General features: G+C 31.4%; 1 protein-coding gene and 1 long non-coding RNA gene across 4 annotated transcripts; both read left to right on the top strand.

The window, feature by feature from the left end:
• Window positions 1-182: 182 nt before the first annotated feature.
• Window positions 183-1,971, top strand: LOC102624752 (uncharacterized). Its single transcript, XR_008054580.1, has 3 exons — window positions 183-598; window positions 864-975; window positions 1,257-1,971. It is a non-coding gene; the product is annotated as an uncharacterized LOC102624752 (long non-coding RNA).
• A 910-nt stretch (window positions 1,972-2,881) lies between these two features.
• On the top strand, window positions 2,882-4,700 carry LOC102624102 (non-functional pseudokinase ZRK2-like). Of its 3 annotated transcripts, none has more exons than XM_052440640.1 (3): window positions 2,882-3,048; window positions 3,151-3,226; window positions 3,459-4,700. In XM_052440640.1, exon 3 carries the CDS (start codon window positions 3,459-3,461, stop codon window positions 4,503-4,505), a length of 1,047 nt encoding a protein of 348 aa, XP_052296600.1. In that variant the 5' UTR covers window positions 2,882-3,048; window positions 3,151-3,226; the 3' UTR covers window positions 4,506-4,700. The 3 variants fall into 3 exon arrangements, with proteins under 3 accessions (XP_052296600.1, XP_052296601.1, XP_006472039.2); XM_052440641.1 differs by having other exon boundaries at window positions 3,125-3,226; XM_006471976.4 differs by lacking the exon at window positions 3,151-3,226.
• Window positions 4,701-22,220: the final 17,520 nt, after the last annotated feature.

Below are 22,220 nucleotides of genomic sequence, written 5' to 3'. Positions count from 1 at the left end.
AACAGAGATTACATATATAATACAGTAAGCAAATAAGAATTTCTCTCTGTTCTTTTTATCTTGGAATAATTAAATAGCTCCATTCTATTTAAGAGGTTACATTGCTAAATAACAGGTAGTAAAAACAATGAAAAACGATGACACATGGAAACGAGGATACATAACATTACAGGTAATATATTCAAATTAATGTATTTGTCCTGCAAATATCTTAAGTAATATAAAATTCTTATCGATGATTTCTGAACTGTTAAATTGTTAATTCATGTATAATGTGGGACAAAGACTTGTTATCATTCATCATTTTCCTTTCCTTTTCCTTGGCTTAATCAGAAGGCAAGCCGGCCTTGATTGCCAATCATTGTTTGGTAAATTTTATAACAATATTCTATGGATTCTCCAGCCAACCATTTCATTTCCTCATTTTGTAATTATTGTTCAGAAATTTCCAAACTTCTGAGAAGCTTACATCATTTTATTAAGTTCATTGAGCTTCAGATTTTGTTTAAGAAATTGCAGATCTCTCTCAAACGATCAAGCCTTATGTTTCCTTCATCTTCATATAATATCTGATCAATTTGCCACATCCCCAGGACAGGTACATCCTTATCGTCACCAGCAATATATTTATAAACTCTTGCCATACACATACATATACTATATACTATATATATACATGTATGTATGTATGTATAAAGTATGTGTACCTTTGTATTTTAAAGCATATAAGAACTACATTTTGAGTTACAACATTAGTCTTAAATGAATAATCAATGCGTCTAAAAAAATTGTGCAATCAACTAATTACATACCCTCTTTATAGGTAAGCTAATTACATTATTTTATGGGTTTCTACTTTCTAGCTGAGTTGGATTTTAAGAAAACTGAAGCGTAGAAGGGAGAGTGCAGATAAAACAACATTCATGACGAGGAATGGTGAAACTGTACTGAAAGAATTGATTGCAGCTTCTAATGGTAAGTATAATCCTTTTCATATCTTCTCTTCTAAGGAACTCGAGATAGCAACAAACAATTATGACAATCGAACAGTTGTAGAACAGGACGGATTCCGTACTTCGTATAAGAGTTATTGGAAGCAGGAGCGCTCAATTTCTGTTATGAAGTTTGACGATAATGATAACTACAATGCATATGAATGTTGCATTAGTAACGTTGTATATCCATCACAAATTAGTCACAAACATATTCTAAAGCTGATAGGATGCTGCTTAGAGACTGAAAACTTCCCATTCTAGTTTTTGAATCTGCAGAGTATGGAACTCTTGCTGATCGTCTTCATTGTTGCGGTGATCATTTTGAAGCTTTATCAATGACAGACAGGTTAAAGATTGCGATGGATATAGCTCATGCAGTGGCTTACCTTCACGTTGGGTTCCCAAGGTCAATCGTTTTTACCTTTGTTATATTACTACTTTTATACCTTTGTTATATTACCACTTCAGCTTTTGAATGGAAAGAAGCCCGATGATTTTGTTCATGCCGCATTTGATCTTAGCTGCCCTTTACAGGAATATTTGGAGGAACTTTCCGAGTTAAAGAGATTTAATGATGTGATGGTAGATTCTATAATCATGGAAGAAAATTCATTTCCTGGGAAAGAGCAGCAATTTCATGTATTTAAACAGTTAATACTTAAATGTATTGATGTATCACCAGAAGATAGGCCAACAATAGCTGATCTTACAAAACAACTCAGGCAAATGCATCGCTCTTGCATGTAATTTTTTATATTCCTTGTTTTGGGTTGTGATCTTTTTCGTAGCTAGTTGCGATATTGGGGAATTGTAGGAACAAAAAGTTGCTTGATGTTTGATTTTCATTTCTGGAAGCAGAGACGTGTCAATGCACTGAGCGTACACTGAAGTGGCTAATTTTGGTCCTTCATCAATAATGGAAGTGCTACACTGAAGTGGGTTTTTGGTACTTCCAATCTAGAAGTTCCATTAGTTTATATTTTGTGGATGGAAATTTCCTTGCCTCAGACAAGTTGATATATAATGAGAAGTATGACGTTCATAGTTTTGGTATCTGTTGTTACTTGATGTCTTGTTTGGGCAGAAATTAACTACTTATAAAAAGTCTGTTTTAAAAATTTATTAATGCTTTCTTTTTATGATTTGTGAACTGTACACTGAATTAAATAAATCATGGACAAAATGACTTGATTACAGCAGGGGCCAAACACAGAGCTCCTCTATTTTCTCCATCTTCAGAGGCCCCCCTGTTGAGACACATTTTGAAAGCAATACTTATGTGAGAGCAACGATTACAAGCTTTGAAAGAGCTTGCTTGTATTTTATATTAATCAGTAGAAGAAAGACCAATGGTGATTGGTATAGCAAACAACTCAAACAAATACATCATTTTTGTTAAAGTTTATCTTAATCTTGTGTAGATAACTAGTTCGAGAATTGGCCATATCTAGTTCTAAGTATCCATATACTTGGAAAAAGATGGAGCTTCTCAAAGCATATGAAAAACTCGAACCATCAACTTAAAAAAATGAGGCGAGAAAATGTCCATAGAAGTATTTTGGACTCCTCTTGTGCTCAGATTTTTTTATTTTCGGATCTCAGCTAAGCAGTAAGCGGAGCCTTGATAAATTCTAGACTAGAATTGTTTGAAATCTTAAAATAATAATAATAATCATATCAAGTGAACTATCTTAAAATAATAATAATAATCATCATCATCATCATACTGAGTGAAGTAATTTTTATTTTTTTCAATTTTCAAAAACCGAATAAGAAACTTTTAAGGCCAAAATTAAAATACGTGGCTTATTTCATGACACGTGCCCTCAATAGACAAGGACTTGGCCAAAACGAAATGTACACTAATTCTTCTTGGTTGACTGGGAAAGACTTGTTTTATATTTCAAATTAAGAATAAATTAAACAATATTTTATAAGTACATGTTCATATTCATATATATCTACGGATTAACGCCAATTGCACAGGTTCTGTCTCAATTAATAATAAGTTTAACGTATGATCTTATTTAAGATCTGAATCTGCTATCTACAGGTACGTCCTCTTTTGCAATCTTTCTTCAATTATTTATTAGCATGTCCACAAAAAGAAGATTAATGAAATTGTTTAGCCTTATCCTGCTTGTAATCTTCTTAGCAATGGCCACTGTGTTTGGTGTATTCGCCACGTTTTCCTTGTCTCTTAAATACATGAATTGGGTGTCCCTCCGAAGGTACATATTCATTCCAATTAATTGTATGTATTTTTTTCAATTTTTTTCATATATTGCTGAAATAATTTTACTGCATATTTTGAAGAACATATATATATAAATATAGCAAATAATTGGGTTATGATGTTAATTAGTTTTATGTTCTTACTTGTTGTTTATTAATATAAATATGCTTCGTTTACAACCTTATTTAAACAAATTGTAATTTAAGGGGTTTCAACGTGCGTTCCAGATGATTTCGAATATTTTAAGAAAATTCAAGCATAGGAGAGACACGGAGAGAAATGATAAGACAACTTTTATGATGCGGAACGGTGAAAGGTTACTAAAAGAGTTGATTGCTTCCTCAAATGGTAAATATAATCCGTATCGAATCTTCTCTGCTGAAGAACTAAGGATAGCTACAAACAATTACGACGAGCAAAACATTGTATTAGAGGACCCTTTCCGCAAATTATACAAGGGCTTTTGGCAGAAGCGCTCAATTTCTCTTATGAAGTATAATGGCAACAGGAATCAACATGCACTTGAATGGTGTATTAATCACATTGTGTATGCATCACGAATGAGTCATAAGCATATTATAAAGCTGATTGGTTGCTGCTTAGAGACTCAAATCCCCATTCCAGTTTTTGAGTCTGTGCAGATTGGGACCCTTGCTGATCGTATTCATCATCACTGCGAGCAGCATTTTGAAGCTTTATCATTGACAGACAGGTTAAAAGTAGCAATGGATATAGCTCATGCAGTGGCATACCTTCACGTTGGATTCTCCAGGCCCATTGTTTATAGAGATATGAAGCCAACCAATATTTTATTCAATGAACAAAGTGATGCCAAGTTGTTTGATTTTTCGTTATCACTTTCTATTCCAGATGGTGAAACCCACATAGAATTAGATTATGTAGAAGGAACACCAGGATTCATTGCACCTGAAAACTTTACTACATTGATCAATGAGCAGTGTGATGTTTATGGTTTTGGTGCATTTCTATTTGAGCTTTTGACTGCACAGGAAGTCTCTGACCATGTTTCGTTTGAATCTCGTTTTCATTACGAGGAAAATGTGAAGAGACTTTCTGGACAAAATTGCAGATTTAAAGAGATGGTAGATTCCATAATTATTGAAGACAAGTCATGTACTTGTACAGGGAAAGAGCAGCAATTGCAAGCTTTTAAACAGCTTACACTTCAATGCATGGATTTTTCACCGGAAGATAGACCGACAATGGTTGATGTAGCAAAACAACTCAGGCAAATGTATCGATCTTGCATGTAATAATTTTATGAATATTGTGCCTTTGTTTTGATGCATTTTTTGTGGCTGCTGTAATTGTTATATATGGAGTACATATGGGACTCTTGCTGAATGTAAGTATGGTCCTTTTACCCAACGTTTTGGAACCTCGACTGTTGAAAATTAATTAATAGGCTAAAGACTGCAATGGAAATGGCAAATGCGATTCTTATGACATATTCAAGACCCTTCATGTTCAGAAGGATTTATGTAACAAACAAATAGTTACTTGTGTAATGTTTGATTTTTTATGTTCAACTAAGATTTGATTAAAAAGATTTAATTAAAAAGACATGCATTTGCAGGGCCTACTATTTCATTCAACCAATATTTTTTTTTTTTAGATTGGAAGTACCTGAATCATTACAAATCCTCTGTCTTTTTAATTAAATCTGAAAGTGTTGATGGATGATTAGTGAACTTTTATTGTTATTTTTTTTGGATATATTTGGGAAAATAAAATGAACTTCAAATCCCTAAAGCATCAATTGTCTTAACTTCTATTTTTACGACTTTCAACTGTAGACCAAACTGAATATTTTATGGACAAAATCACTTCCATACTCAGAAAGAAGAAACATTATTTCTTGTTTTATTCACTCTGCTGCAGGGCCCCAAGTACAGATTTGCGCATCCACAGGCACCTGTGACATCTCCAAACTCCCTTTTGCTATATTTCCTTTAATGTTCTTAAAATCCTTGATTTCATTGTTAAATAAAGTGAATCCTTGATTTCATTGTTAAATAAGGTGAAGTTATTTTTTGGGTTTGTAGAAGTTTAGATGATCCTGAGTGTGTGTTAGAGCAATTTGGTATTCGGAGAAAGAAGATAAGGAATCATTTTGGAATAAATCGACAATAGTAGAGGCTACATATATAAATATAGTACGTATATAGGAATTGAGCAAAATATTTCTGCTATGAAGTTTTACAATACTTCGATTAACAACATCGCATGTACGTCACAAATGAGTCAGAAGCATATTTTAAAGCTGATTGGATGCTGTTTAGAGACTCAAACTGCCGTTCTGTGGAGTATGGGACTCTTGCTGATCGTATTTACAGTACTCCTCAACCTCATTTCAAGCCATTATTATTATTACATAGATGAAAGATAGCAACAGTCATAGCTCATGCAGTGGCATATTTATCTTCACGTTGGATTTCCCACGCCGATCGCTTTTATAGACATCCAGCCATCAACTATTTTATTGAATGAAAAAAATGTGGCAAAATTGTTCGATTTTTTTTTGTTTTTGTTTTAGTATCCTTATCTATTTCGGAGGGTTTTCAAATTAGATTCTGTTTACAGGAACAGTAGGATTCATTGCATTACGACAAAGAATTTTGCTATTTCCAGTCTAGGTAGAAGTTTCTTTTTTTTTTTTATCAAACAAAATGTACTTGAACCTTGATCCCGTATTGTAAATTAGAACTTCTTGTGCCACTCTGTGCTTGAACATGAAATTCTCATCGCTTGGTTGGTTTTAATTTCTCTGCAGTGCTTTATTGTTGAAAATACTCCACCTAGTTAAAGAGAATAAAGTGTTTGGTTGAACGGAAAATTTCTAAGGCTACATAGAGAAAATATTTCAGACTGAATTCATTATTATTAATCTGAAAATAAAATGACGAATTACAAAACTTTATATACACATGTCTAGAAGATTCTACAGCAGCTAACGCATGTGAATAAGCTCAACAACTTATAACAAACTATTAGCGGGAAAACACTAACTAACTCTAAGAATTGTTTGACACGTGTAATTGAATGTTGTCGTGGTTAATGACTCAACGAACTTGCTGACTTAGCTGCAGACATGGACATCAGAATTTATTCTTAACATGCCTCCTTAAGCTTAAGGTCTGGGACAGACATTGAGCTTAGCTCTCATAAAAGCAAAATGATCAAAACCAAATGGTTTATTAAGTACATTTGCCAATTGATTTGAGCTTGATACATGTTCAACAGCAAAGGATAACAAGCACTGCCAAACACTCTAAGGAAATCATAATTTGGTAACTGCTGAAACAACTTTTGATAATGTGATTGATTGTTTAAAAATGTGGTTGGCATTCGGTTAATGAGATAAGAGGCTGTGTGAAAGGCTTCCCACCAGAAAGTAACAGGCATTTGGGCTTGAGCAAGAAGGGTTAACCCGGTTTCAACAATGTGCCTATGCTTCCTCTCAACCACACCATTTTGATGATGTGTGTGAGGGCAGTTGTGCCTAAATTGGATGCCTTCTTGGTGAAGAAAAGAGGTAAATGCTTTGAACTCTCCCCCCATGTCAGATTGTAATGCTTTGATAAGTAGGTTGAATTGTTTTTCTACCAGGGTTTTGAAGTTTTTAAAGGTACCTAAGGCATTTAATTTTAGCACAATAGGAAAGATCCAGCAGTACCTAGTGTAGTCATCAACAAAAGAGATGTAATACTTATAGCCTTCCATAGAAAGTACAGAGGCTGGTCCCCAAAGATCAGTATGGATTAATTCAAGAGGATGTTTTGATTTGATTTCGGTTGCTGAAAAATGAAATTGATGTAGTTTACCAAGTTGACAGGCATTACAGATTTCAAGCTTTTGCTTATTATCACAAGTAATGTTTATACAATTGTTTTTCAAGAGAGTTTGAACAACATGCTTGCTTGTATGACCAAGTCTATTGAGTAAAAGACTAACTAAAACATTACTTGAAGCATGAAAGCTTACTGGAAAACCAGACTTTATTTTCACAGACAAAGGATCAACACAAGTTTGATGAGAAGAAAAGACTGACACCATAGAACTTGGTTGTAATACTTTTGTATCAAAAGGAAGAAATGATTCTTCATATGACAATAGCTTATACAGCCCTCCTTCAACAATCTCCTGAGCCAGCAGTGTTCCCTTCACCTTGTCCTTTAGAAAACAGGCATCAGATGAAAATTCAATTGTAATGTCACTGTCAGAAAGAAGCTTAGAAACACTTATAAGGTTTTTGGTAATTTTTGGAACACATAGGGTATTATGAAGATGAATGCATGAACCAAATGAAGTATACAAACATGCATTACCAACATGTGTGATTTGAAGACCTTGGCCATTTCCTACAAGTAAAGAACTTCTGTCAAAATAAATCTTACCATCAATTAAGTTCTGGACTGAGTTGGTAAGATGGTGAGTAGCCTCGTTGTCAAGATACCAACCTTGATCAGCAACTTCGTCAGATGTAGCCATATAAGCTTACTTTGGTCCCAGATTTGGATGGTAGCCTTGAACTGGAAAGCTTGGAGCAAAGTTTCTGTTAAACCTGTCTCTACAATCAGCAGCAATATGGTTATACCTAAAGAAAATCTGACACATAACTCCTCCCTGAGCAAAGTTCTTTCTATCACCCCCAAAACCACCTCTGCCAAAGCCACCAACATTAGCATTTCCACTATTAAAGTTACCAGCAAAACCTCCACTGTTAAAATTTCCACCATTATTAAAACCACCAGCAAAGCCTCTACTAGCATTAAAATTTCCATTCTAGTTACCTCTTCCTTGACCTTGATATCCTCCACCTCTACCAGCAAAGTTTTGATTCCAGTTTCCACCTCCATTTTTGTTCCAATTATTCTAATTATTACCATTACCTTTCTTTTGAAAGTTCCCAGTCTGAGCTACATTAGCCATATAGTTGCTTTTAGCCTCTTTACTATCAACAATCTTATTATTTTCAAGTCTAGCCTCATGTGTCAGTAACATGGCATAAGCTTCACTTAGATCCATGGTCAACATATTTGCTTCAATGTAAACAACAACAAGATAGTAGGAATGATCTAATCCAGTGATAAGATGAGTGATTAGATAAGTGTTACTTAGAGGACTTCCAGCCAAAGCAAGACCATAAAAAATTGTTCCAAGTTTTGTGAAATATTCAGTCATAGACAAGGATCTTTTTCTTAGGTTACTAAGAAGCATTTTAAGATGAACTTTCTTAGCCATTGATTCTGATCCAAATTGTTTTTCCAGATTCTTCCATAACTCAAGAGTAGTTTGTGAGCTTACCATGAGACTTAGAATCTAAAGACTCATTGAGGACATGATCCAGCTGAGCAGAAGCTGATCTTGATGTTTCCATGCAACAAAATTTGGATTCTCACGATTTTCTAAGGCTACAGAGAATAAAGTGTTTGGTTGAAAGGAAAATTTCTAAGGCTACAGAGAGAAAATATTTCAGACTGAATTCATTATTATTAATCTGAAAATAAAATAACGAATTACAAAACTTTATATACACATGTCTAGAAGATTCTACAACAGCTAACGCATGTGAATAAGCTCAACAACTTGTAACAAACTATTAGTGGGAAAACATTAACTAACTCTAAGAATTGTTTGACACGTGTAACTGAATGCTGACGTGGTTAATGACTCAATGAACTTGCTGACTCAGCTGTTGACATGGACATCAGGATTTATTCTTAACACACCTTTGCTCAGAGACTCAAATTCCAATCCCCGTTTTTGAATTTGAAAATAGCTAATTCAATGGCACTTGAACACTTTATGCTGGACGAATCTTCCATGAAAAATGCCAATTTTCTGCCAACCTTGTTATAAGTGAATATGAAATATTACACTCAAAGCAAGGATAAATGGATAAAAGTACTACATATTTTATTCACAATGAGGTTGCCTTTTATAGGCGTTACATGAATAAAATAGCAGACATTATCCAGCAAATACTGCAGCCACTTCTAGTAACTATAGCCTAAAGACTAGGCAAACACAATCTTACAAATATCATTACCAACAAACTTCCTAAAGACTAGGACCACAAAAGCACCTTCTTGACACAAGGAAGTTTCAACAAACCTGTTATAATTTAACCATTTTTTTGTCAGGTTTTTAAAATTAACTCATTCCCTGATAACTGAAACAAATTGCTTAGGAAATTGCTTACAATGCACGGAATCTTCATAGGAACTGCCAAAAATATTTGCCTCGTGATTTTGAATATACAATTAAATAATTGATGGTTGACTCACAAACTCACTACAAGAAAAATGATATTTATTACAAAAAAAAATTAGTCACTAAAAATAACAAATTAGTTATCTTATATTTTCTATGACAAAAAATATATTGTCACACGTTAGACATGGAAAGACCGTCTTAAAAAGTTTTAACGACCAAAATTATTTTCGTCATATTCAAGATATGTTTTTGTGACAAAAATAATTGTCTTAAAATTAAGTTAAAATTGTCACAAATAGTATTAAAAATGGTCAAATTAGAGATTCAAAAATGCAATTAATGACAGTTCATATTTGTCACAATAGGTAATTTATAGTGACTATAATATTTGTCTCAAGACTATGTAGAGTCTCAATAATTATTAAAAATCGTCATTTTAGATGTTCGAATATACAATTAGTGATGCTATTTTTTTCTTGTTGAAATTAATATATCGTGACGTTACATAATTGTCTCAAGTCGGTGTCATTTGTGACAATTTTTGCAAATACAATTAATAAATAATTTAGTCTCAAATTTACTTATGAGTTTCTGCTTATGTTCTACTTCAGATTTTGCTTGAGAAACTCCAGAACCTCTTAGCTTGGAATGTGTAAATGAATCGCCTGTGGACAGGCAAACAATGGTTGATGTGGCAAAACAAATCAGGCAAATATATCGCTCTTCCATGTAATTTCCAAATCTTTCATTCATTTTCCAACCTTTTATTTTTCGTTTTGACTTCTAATCAATGGTTAAATCATCATCATCATCACCATAATAATAATAATAAAACAACCTGGCCGGCTGATGAAAGTAGAGTAAATAATATTTTAGTAGATGAATGACCGAGAAATGTCTCACTGATATGCAAGATTTTCAGTATCTTTCAACTTTCGGTTTAATTAATTACACTATAAAAATGCAACTATAAAGCATTGACTATGGTTTTATTTCTCATTTAATCTTTTGGCATACTTAGTTTGAAGAAATAAAAGAGAAGGAAAAATAAATAAGACAAAAAGAGATAAATTTTATGTCAAACAAACAATAAAATTGAGATCAACTCTTATTTTTCTTCATTTTATCTCTTCTCTCTCCTTTCTATTCTTCTTCTCTTCTCTCTTCTCATATTTTCTTACAGAATATGGGCTCGTGATTTGGGCTATTTTCGTAATTACTCTTTGTAATTTTGAAAATACCTAAAAAAACATGCTTAACGTTGCTTCCACGACTATGGGATTTGACTTTTCTATGGTATAAAATATTATTTTATTTTGTTTATTATAACTCAACAATTTAACAATCTGATATGTAATAAGTGAAAAATATAAAATAATTAAATAAATTTTTAACTAAAATGTATACATGAGCATCTCCAAAAGGCTTTATAAATTTTACTTTTCAAATATTTATTTGCTTACTTATGTGGCAAATAAATGAGTGAAAAAAGATATTATTCTCCAAAAGACTCTTCAAATAGAAATGAGTTAATATTATTTTAATTAAATAACTATTTTTTAAAGGAAAAGTCAATAGTAATTAAAGCACATTTCTCTTTTTCTTCAACAAAAAGTAATAAAATATAAATTGAAGAGGGAGAAATTAACTCTTTAAATTTGAAGAGATAGGATAATTTCTTATTTGAAGAATCTTAATTGGAGTGTCTTTTGAAGCCTTAAATGTTGATATATCTCTTCAAATAAGTAATAAAATCTTATTTGAAGAGTTTTTTGGTGATTCTCTAACTAGGACTAACAAGAATAGTAATATTTAATCTCTTTATTTTATCTCATCATATCCTCACTTTTTTAAATAACTGAAAACAAAATTTAAAATATTTTTTCTTTCTCAAGTTGTGTTGATTTCCAATTGTCCAAATTGAAACAGAATGAAAACCCATAACGCTTTTGTGGGGACTCGAGCACTTGGGCAAGTGCTCTCACACTCGGACAAAAAGCCAATTGGTTCTAATTTATCGTTATTGGTTATTATCAATTGATCACTTTTTTTGTTGAATCGTCAATTTCATTTTTTTTCCATATAAAATATTTCAGAAATTGTGCAAAAGATTGCCTTAAGTTGCAATTTTATCAAACTCACGATTTCAAAAACTTAAGTTCACCATTTTTACTGCTTAGTCCCTCCACAAAAAAGAATTGTATTTATATATATATATATGTGTGTGTGTGTGTGTGTGTGTGTGTATGTATGTATGTATATGTATGTATTAGTTTCAATTATTTATTACTGTTTAAAATAATATATAACAAACCGGCCGGCTGATGAAGCTGAGTGACCAGCATTGTAGTTTAATAATGATCAAATTTTTTCAATGATCTTCCAAGATGATGATTCATTGCTTATATTTCACTCGGATATCTTTCGAATCAGATTAGACTGATTGCCTATTATAGCAATCTAGATTTTTGACATGTCTATATTGATTTTGGATCAAAACTATCTTCACTCAAGATACATGTAAGACTTGAACCTCGAGCCTTTATGATCGTATAACCATTCAATTAATCTATTTTTTTATTTTTTAAAAAAGAGAAGAGAATGGATAACTTTTAAATTTAAATTTTTTTAACATTTATTTTCGTCAGATTCAAACTCGAGTCACCAATCAAATAAAATGCATCAATCAGTCCCTGGGGCACCGTTCAGCCAACCACTTATATTCATAACTAAAAATTGTCTAGTGCAATTCTGCCAATTCGTACTCAACTTCATTAGCCGGCCGACTTATCATATATTATTTGACTTTCTTTTTTCAGGGCGAACTTTGAAATTAACCCAAAAAAAAAAAAAAAGTTGTACAATGAATAAAAGATAAATACATCCGGTCAGGATTAAAATACATATTATGTCGCTTCCACAGGAAGAAAGAACTAAAAAAAGAATGCATGGATTGGACCTCAATTATTTCTTGGAAACCACCGGCAAAAGATAAATTAATATACATAAGAATCAGTGGCTGGAGAAAATTTTGACGTATAAAATTAATAAATTCTTGTTATGTTTATTTTGCTTAATAATTCAGGAGCTAATTCCAGAGCTCTCCCTCGGTTCTTAGGCCGCAAGCACGTTTTCCTTGACTGTTGGATATATGAATTGGGTGTTCCCCGCAAGTATATATATGGATAAATCTGTGGTGCAACTGTGGCACGGTGCCACAGTTGCACCCCACCGTTGGATTTCCACTTTTTTAAGTGGACCCCACTCATTTGAGTGGATCCAACGGCTGGTACAACTGTGGCACGGTGCCACAGTTGCACTGTAGTCTGACCCTATATATATATATATAGTAATTTTTTGGTACGGAATCTTAAAATACGGGAAATGTCCAGGAAACCCGGATTGAAAATTTCTCTCTCTATCTATATATACCAGTAACTGATTATAAAGATAATAGTTTTATGTTCTTACAGATGAGTTTGAACACTTTAAGAAAATTCAAGCGTGGGGGAGACACAGAGAAAAATGATAAGACAACTTTTGCGATGCGGAATGGTGAAAGCGTATTAAACGAGTTGATGGCTTCATCAAATGGTAAATATAATCATTATTGAATCTTCGTCGCTGAAGAATTGAGGATAGCAACAAACAATTACGACGATCAAAATATTATATTACAAGACCCTTTGCGTAAATTATACAAGGGCTTTTGGCAGGAGTGCTTAATTTCTCTTATGAAGTGTGATGACAAGATGAATCAGCATGCACTTGAATGGTGTATTAATCACATTGTATATACATCACGAATGAGTCATAAGCATATTATAAAGCTGACTAATTACTGCTTAGAGACTCAAATCCCGATTCTAGTTTTTTTTTTAATCTCTGCAGATTGGGAACTTTGCTGACGTACTCATCATCATGGTGATCATCATTTTGAAGCCTTATCATTGATAGCCAAGTTAAAGATAACAATTGATATAGCTCATGCTGTGAAGATATATCAATTGTTATATCAGTTGCTATCTTTAGACTGTCAATCAATGGTAAAGCTTCAAAATGTACATGTCCCTTTTTTCTTCAATTTCTTGTTGGACTCTAATTTAAATTATTTGGATTGAGCCAGCACATTGTTTGTTTCGACTTACATTTTTAGACAATGTTAACTAATATAGTAGTTTTCCGCAATTACTACATTTTGATATTGTTAATGACTAACTTAATGTAGTAGTTGCCACAATAGACTAAATTTTGTTTCATTAAATTTGACTTCATTTTCAATTTTATATGTATTTTCGAAACAAACACTGTTGCACTGGAAAACTATTATTCCAGCAAAGCGAAGATTCACAAAATTATTTGTACTATCAAATGAACTCACAAAATTCTGAAATTGTATTTGGAAGTTAATATATGTGTCTAGTATTTCTAGTTTTAATTTTATAATTTTATGATTAGTATATGATTTTATAAAATCTCAGAACCCGTTCTGTTCAGGTAGGTACTGTGAAATAGTTTCAAATTTGTGAAGAAATAAATAGTTTTGAAAATATTTTTGGCATCGGATCCTCTTGAAAATTTTGCATGAGGTACCAATGGATGTCCAGAATAGTTTTGTAGAATTTTATGCCATTCCAATTTTTAGATTAAGAGTTAAAAATCTAAGAATCAGACTAGTACGAGTATGAATTAGAAAATCAGATTCTTAGAATAAATTATTGATAGTCATATTTTGAATTTGTTTGATGTGTTGAAGGTGTTTGAGGCTCTTCGAGGCTTAGAGGTGTGTTAGTTCAAATACTTTTATGGAGGCAAGTAATTTCATTCCTAATGTACTGGATATATATGATTATTTTGATATTATTATAGGTATAAATGTTTTTATACTACTTAAAATATTAATTGATTTTCCATAATAAAATTAGTTTATGTAAATGTTTTCAAATCTAAATTCGTTTAACAAAATATTTTATAAATACTTTTAAATATGTAAATTATTTTATGACATGACTACCTTTTATGATTTAGTCTATAAAATATTTTGCAAGCCTAAATTATAGTTCTAGACATTTATGAATCTAATAAGACTGTTTTGTGTTCATGTATGATTTAAATTATTTATGATTGTATAGGAACCACCTCTTGAGGGACAGAGCGCCGCAAAGTGCCACGTACAAGTCATTATGTAGGAAATACTAATTTGAATGTTTTGGCTCATTGTCCGTAATTATTCTAACTTTGATTCTGATCGTATTATACGATATATATGTTTTGGACCATTAGTGCGTTTCTGTTTTGAGTATGCACACGATATTTTGATTTTGTTTCTAGCCGGGTCACCAGGACTATAAATGACACTATGCAACATGAGTTAATCTTTTTCTTTTCTGTGCAACATGAGTTAATCTTTTCTTTTCTGTGTATGTGTTATATGATTTGTTTTCGTAAATAACTATACTTTTGATATTCTGAATTACTATGAATTTATCGTGATATGTCGTTTTATAAAATTTATGAATTATGATATATGTTTACTAAAAAGGGCTTGCAATATCTTCGGTAGCGATAAACCTAATGTGTCAGGAATGATTTTACTTATCGAGTTGATAGCTCACCCCTCGTTATTACTTTTTGCAAATTAAGTTCTTTTTGAGAGGTGTGCTTAACTATGGAGTTAGAGATTTCGTTTTCTTTTACTATTTGAATACGAGGAGGAATAAACTTATGTTTCTTTTTAGTTTATTTTTGTTATGAACTTGTAATTTGGAGTTTTGAGACTGTTGTTATTTTTATGTTTCAGGAGAGATTATTTAGTGTTAGATGTATGAATTTGTGGATTTATTTGAATAAGAATTTGAGGTATTTCAGTTTGGAATTTATGAGTACGGATTACAATTTGTAAGTAACATCCTTCTTCATGTGCTCCGCACGTGTTAGATTTGGGGTGTTACAATTGTGGTATCAGAGCACTAGGTTAGGATTTTGTAAACTTTCTTTTAAGGTTTAATCAAATTGTCTAATGAAATTGATTACATTTGTTTTGTAGACATGAAGAGGAATAATATGGGTATGAAAAATGCTAAGAATAAGATATGGACAGAAATTGACAGGACTGAACAGTTTATCTTAGGTGGAGTTCTTGTCAAAGATCTTAGAAGACTTCATAAGCAGCGAATGGATGAAAGAGTAGGACAAACTAGAGTTGGCTACAGTGATACTTCTCCAGGACCTAGAGCTTCAAAGAAGAAATTCAATGAGGCTATACGAGGACTACATGTTTGTGGCAAGGGAGCTAACGAAAATAAGCTTGTAATACGTCGCCTATTTTGGACAAGACCTCGATTTAAGTCTTGCTATAGCAAAGGATAAGTTTATCTATGCTTAGATAGACTACCTCATAGAACTCTTAAGGAAAATGGGACAGCTAGCGTCACGACTGAGGAAAGAAAAGTAAAATTAGATCATTTCCCTATCCGGTTGAGTAAACCTATAAACCTTGTGGCTATGGAAAAAAATGCATGAGACTCTGTAGACTTTATTAAGGTTAATAAAGAGAATACATCTTTAAGTCGAGGAGTAATCATTTATAATTAGTAATTCTATTTTGGTCTTTTTGACTTTCTGGTTGCTTGCGACTTTGTAATAACTTCTTGATATAAATTTTTTTATATTAACGTAGAATGAAATATTTGTTTACTCTTGTTGTTAATCTCTAATTTTTCTTAGTTTTTCTACTTATTCAGTATTTTGTGCATTGGCACGACCTTTAATTATGAACTATTTACCGTCTATTTTATTTATTTATTTATTTTATTCTTCATGTTTTAGTCAAAGATATTATATAGGGGCGGTGGTAAGAATGCTTTTAGCTCGAGAGATGTTTTAAGTATCGCTAATGACGCTGATCCAACCTTGTGCGAGATGGCTAACGATGAAAATCCTATGATGTATACAATGATTAAGTTGATAGAACAACAGAGTAGACTGATACAAGATATGGCTATAGGTAGAGTTGGGGTATAGGAGAATGTGCCAATTGAAAGACAAAGTGGCCCAAGAGATGTAGGAGCTATGGTTAACTTAGAATGATTTAAGTAATTAAGATTACCTACCTTTCATGGGACTGTCAATCTCATAATTGTAGAGGCATGGCTAAAACAGATGAAGAAAATATTCGTGATAATGGATTATAATGATAATCAGAGGGTGATATTGGCCTAATTTATTCTTCAGGGTGAGGCAAACCATTGCTGGGATGCCAAATCCCCTCTTTTGAGGGATGGGCTGTAAGATGTACCTATTTCCTGAGAGTTATTTCTGAAGGCTTTTCATGAAAAATATTTTCCTGAATGAGTTCGACATTAGACGGAGGCTAACTTCTTGAAATTGACTCAAGGAACAATATAATGTCCATTTTTAACTTTCTACAACTAAAACAAAAAAAATAAAAATCATTTAAAAAAAATCTACATTAATAGCACCATTAGAAGCTTTTTAAAACATTTCTTTATATATTGTCAAGTGAGTATAAAGTGTTAGAGTTCTAATAAAATTTTAAGATTGCAGCTATACATCCACTAAAAGTGTACATCTAATAAAAGTGTGTCTTTTATAACTCTCTGCACAAATTGATAAGTGTCCTAATATCCTTTGCATTAGCATCATAATATTAATAAAAGATGTCGGAACTACTATTACAACATCTACTTCATTGGTTAAATGAGAGATTAAATACTTTTAGACATGTTAAGATGAGACCTTGAATTTGATTGGTATAAAAGAACTGAGTTTTATTACATAATATAATTGATTTTTAACTTAGATTCATTATCGTTCTTAAAAATTTTGTAGTGCAATTGATTTAATACTGAACAAATATTTTTACTAAATTATGACCTAGTAAGTATTTAAATATAAAAATAACATGTTTTAGTCCAAGTACAACCCAAGAAAATAAATATTTAACCAATTACATATCACCTTTTAAATATTCAATCACTGCAGAATCTTAAATATAATTTCAAAATAAATTAGAGTTGGAAATAAGTCTTTGCTAATTAAAACTAAAAAATTCAAAAGTTTAACATTTCTATTCATGATTGCAACGCACGATTCTATAGTACTCAGATCAATACTAATAGTAAAATGCAAACTATAAGAAAAATGATATCCTAATAAGGATTTAGAAACAGTTATTTTAAAATTTAAAACAAAAGTGAAACATTTATGAACAATTATTTTAAAAATTATATTTTTTCAATATGTCTTTCAAGTCTCTCATCACTTTTTTTTTTCAATCATCGTGTCTAAATCATGTTGGAAAGAAATACATTCTTTTACGTCACTATCTATCATCAAAAATCTCTGCAATGTGCCAGAGGTAGCAGCACCTTTACCTCCCAAAGTAATGTTAATTTCTTTACAAAAGTGATTCAACGATGTAACGTTCATTTTCAAATTTTTTGTAGTTAAATATTTTTCGTCGTCTTTACCAAGATAAGATAATTAGCACAATGAATTTATCTGTAAATAATAAATAAAATAACAAAAGTATTTCAAATAAAAATAATTTCTATCTTAATATCATCATTGGAAATCTCTAAAATAGAAAACTTTAAGTATCTTCCGTGATTAAATACTGCAATACAACCATTCTTTGTTTTTCTCATGTCATAGGACAAAACAACAGCAATATTCTTATCTATAACTCACTTCACATCGAAATTGCCAAGTATGCAATGCTGGTAGCAAAACCTTAGCAAGAAAAGCTTTAAAATACACTAAAGATACCATAACTTTTACCTCCCAAGTATTCTTAAATTCCTTACAAATCTACATTAACAATATAATGTCATTTTCAGCCTTGTATAGCTAAAATACTTTTCATCGATTTTAGATAGATTAGATAATTAGCACAATAAATTAGTAAACAATAACCAAAACAATATAAACCATTTCAGAGTAAAAAATATATATTTTCCCTATTAATATCACCATTGGAAGCTTTATTAATTTTTTTTTTCACATATTGCCAAGTAAGCATGGAGTATTAGAGTTCCAATAAAATTTTAAGATTATAGGTATACATCTGCTAAAAGTGTAAATCTAATAAAAACGTACGTCTTTTATAACTCTGTGCACAGATAAGTAAGTGTCCTAGTATCCTCTACAGATAGCCTCATAACATTAATAAAAGATGCCGGAACTATTTTACAACATCTACTTCATTGGTTAGATGGGAGATTCAATTTCTTTAGACATGTTAAGATGAATAATTGAATTTGATTTGCATAATACAATTGATTTTCATTATATAATACAATTGATTTTCAACTTGAATCCATCATTGTCCTTAAAAATCTTATAATGCATTTTTTTTATTCTGAACAAATATAATTTCAAAATAGTCTGGAGTTGCAGATAAGTCTTTGCTAATTAAAATGGAAAAATTCTGAAGTTTTACATTTCCATTCATGATTGTAACCTACGATTCAATGATACTAAAATCAACATTCGTAGTAAAATGTGAACTACAATAGAAATGAAATTCTAATGAGGATTTAGGAATAGTCATTTTAAAAATTAAAAAAAAAAGTGAGATATTTACAAATGACTTATATATTTATAGACCAAATTAGATATTTTATGGACAAAACTCTAAGGTCAATTGTGTTAACTTTTATTTTAATGACTTTGAATGGTAGACAAAATTGAATATTTTATGGACAAAATCACTTCATACTCAAAAGGACAAAACAACGTTTTTTGTTTTCTTCACTGTTGCAGGGGTCCAAGATAGAGTTTCTCTGTTTTTATTTTTCTACATTATGTGTCTGGGCATCCTTAAGCACATGTGACATCTCTAAAATCCTTTTGTTATAGTTCCTTTGATGTTGTTAAAATCCTTGATTTCATTGCTAAACAAAGTGAAATCATTTTTTTAGTTTGTGGAAGTTTGGATGATCCTGAGTGTGTGTCAGAGCAATTTGATATTTAGAGAAGGAAGATAAGGAATCATTTTGTAGTAAGTCGACAATAATAGAGACTACATATATAAATACTGTATGCATAAAAGAATTGAGTAAAATATTTCTACTATGAAGTTTTACAATACTTACTCAGAATATTGAATTACAACATCACATATGCTCATAAATTAGTCACAAGCATATTTTCCAAGCTAATTGGATTCTACTTAGAGACTCAAACTCCCTTTAGAGATTTGACTTTGGGGCACTCCTCAACCTCCTTTCAAGCCATTATTATGATCACATAGATTAAAGATAGTAGAACTTATAATCAATTTGCCATGCACAAGGTACGTACTTCATGCAATTAATTAGTAGCTTGCTTACTTTTCCCTAACATGTACTTGCTTTCCAAGTATAATTTATTCCTTTTCTTGTATGTTGTTAATGTATATGATTACATCTAATGAGTGGTTTATATGAACTTTCTAAATGAGTTGGATTTTGAGAATTCAAGCATAGGGAGGACAAAAAAAATAGCAAGTTTATGATGAGAAATTGTAAAAGTGTACTAAAAGAGTTGATTTCAGTTTCTAATAGTTTACATTTCCCTTATTGTATCTTCTTTGCTAAAGAACTCAAGGTAGTAACAAATATGACAAGAAAAACATTATAAACAGAGCCTTTTGCTCTACTTTACATTAGGATTTTTTGCAGGATCGCCTAATCTTTGTCATGAAGTTTGACAAAAGTTGTAAGCGATGGTCCTCAGCGTGCTCTATTAATAACACTGTATGTGCATCACAGATGAGCCACAAACACACTTTAAAGCCAATTAGATGCTGCTTAGATACTCTAATTCCCATTCTAATTTTTAGGTATGCTGAGTATGGGACTCTTGTTGATCATATTCAAGGTCCTCCTTATCATTAGTGTCAGTTTGAACCATTACCATTGCCAATGCAAAGTCGTCAATTATCTTATTCAATGAACAATTTGTTGTCAAATTATTTGATTTTTTTAGAATTTATAAGATAGTGGGAGTACTAGAATATGTTGTTGCACCTGAGAATATGACATGCACAAGCGATGAGAAGTATGAGGTTTATAGTTTTGGTGTGTTTTTACTTGAGCTTTTGACTGGATTGAAACCTCTTGATCATGCATGGACTGAAATGGTTGGTGATAGTCGTTTACAAAATTATTTGTAGAAATTTGTTAAAGATAATAGATTGATTTAGTTAACAGATCCTATAGTTGTTGAAGACAAGTCATGTCCTCGAAAAAGAGCAACTATTGCAAGCTTTTGAACAACTTAGCTTAGAGTGTGTAAATAAATTGCCTACAGATAGGCCAACAATGGTTGATGTGGCAAAACAACTAAGGCAAAATCTAGCTCTTCCTTGTAATTTTAATATCTTTTTATGTATTTTCCAAACTTTTATTTTCATTTTAACTTCTAATTAATGGTTAAATAGTAGTAGTAGTAGTAGTAGTAGTAGTAATAGTAATAATAATAATAATATAAGACAACCTGGTAGACTGATGAAAGTAAAGCAAATAAAATTGTAGTAGATGTATGACCAAGAAATGTGTCACTGAACCTTAGTCGCATAAACCTTTCTTGAAAAGGTCTGCTTTCTTTGCCTTCCCTCCATGACTGCCTTCCGTCAGTCATGGTCTAAGGTCTGTCCTACGCTCCACTATAAGCTAAAATCATTAGAAGATTTTCAGTATCTTACAACCTTCGATTTAATTAATTACATTATAAAAATGCAACTATAAGCACCGATTATGGTTTATTTTTGTCTTTAATCCTCGACGTATTTGGTTTGAAAAAATAAAAGAAGAGAGAAAAGAAATAAGAGAAAAAGAGATTAATTTCATGATAAATCAAATAATAAAATTAAAATTGATCTTTACTTTCTCTCGTTTTATCTCCCCTCTCTCATTTTCATTTCCCTCATCTCCATTCCTCTCATTTCTTTTAACCAAACATGGATTTAAGTTTGGGCCATTTAATTAGTCTTTCTATTTTGAAAAAAAAAACATGAAACTTCCTTAATGTTGTTTCCACTACTATAGGATTCGACAGTTCAATGGTACAAAATATTATTTTATTTTATTTACTATAACTTAAAAATCTAACAAATAATCTGATGTGATAAATATAAAATAATTAAATAAATTTTAACTAAAATGGATATAGAACAAGAACTAGTAAGAGCATCACCAAAAGACTTTTCAAATAAAATTTTATTAATTATTTGAAGAGTCACCTCAATATTTAAGGCTTCAAAAGACACTCCAATTAAGATTTTTCAAATAAGAAATGATTTTCTCTCTTTAAATTTAGAGAGTTGATTTCTCCCTCTTCAATTTATGCTTTATTACTTTTCATTTGAGAAAAAGAGAGAAGTGTTTTAATTGCTATTGACTTTTTCTTTAAAAAAATAATTATTTGATGAAAATAATATTAAGTTATTTATATTTGAAGAGTCTTTTGGAAATATCATAATTTTTTACCCTTCTATTTGTCACATAGGTAAACAAATAGATATTTGAAGAATAAAATTTATAGTCTTTTAGAGATGCTCTAAGAGTAATGATATTTAACCCTCCCCTTTTATCAAATCATTCCCGCTTCCCAATTAACTCTATAACAAAATTTAAAATACTTTTCTCTCTCAATTTAATTAACACAATTTTCAGTTTATCCTTATTAGTTATTGTCTATTGATCACCCTTCTTCTTGAATCATGTAGAAGTGTGGGCTCTCGT

The sequence above is a fragment of the Citrus sinensis genome, chromosome 5 (genome assembly GCF_022201045.2).
Source record: "Citrus sinensis cultivar Valencia sweet orange chromosome 5, DVS_A1.0, whole genome shotgun sequence".
NCBI lineage: Eukaryota > Viridiplantae > Streptophyta > Magnoliopsida > Sapindales > Rutaceae > Citrus > Citrus sinensis.
This window is presented reverse-complemented; position numbering and strand designations above follow the sequence as displayed.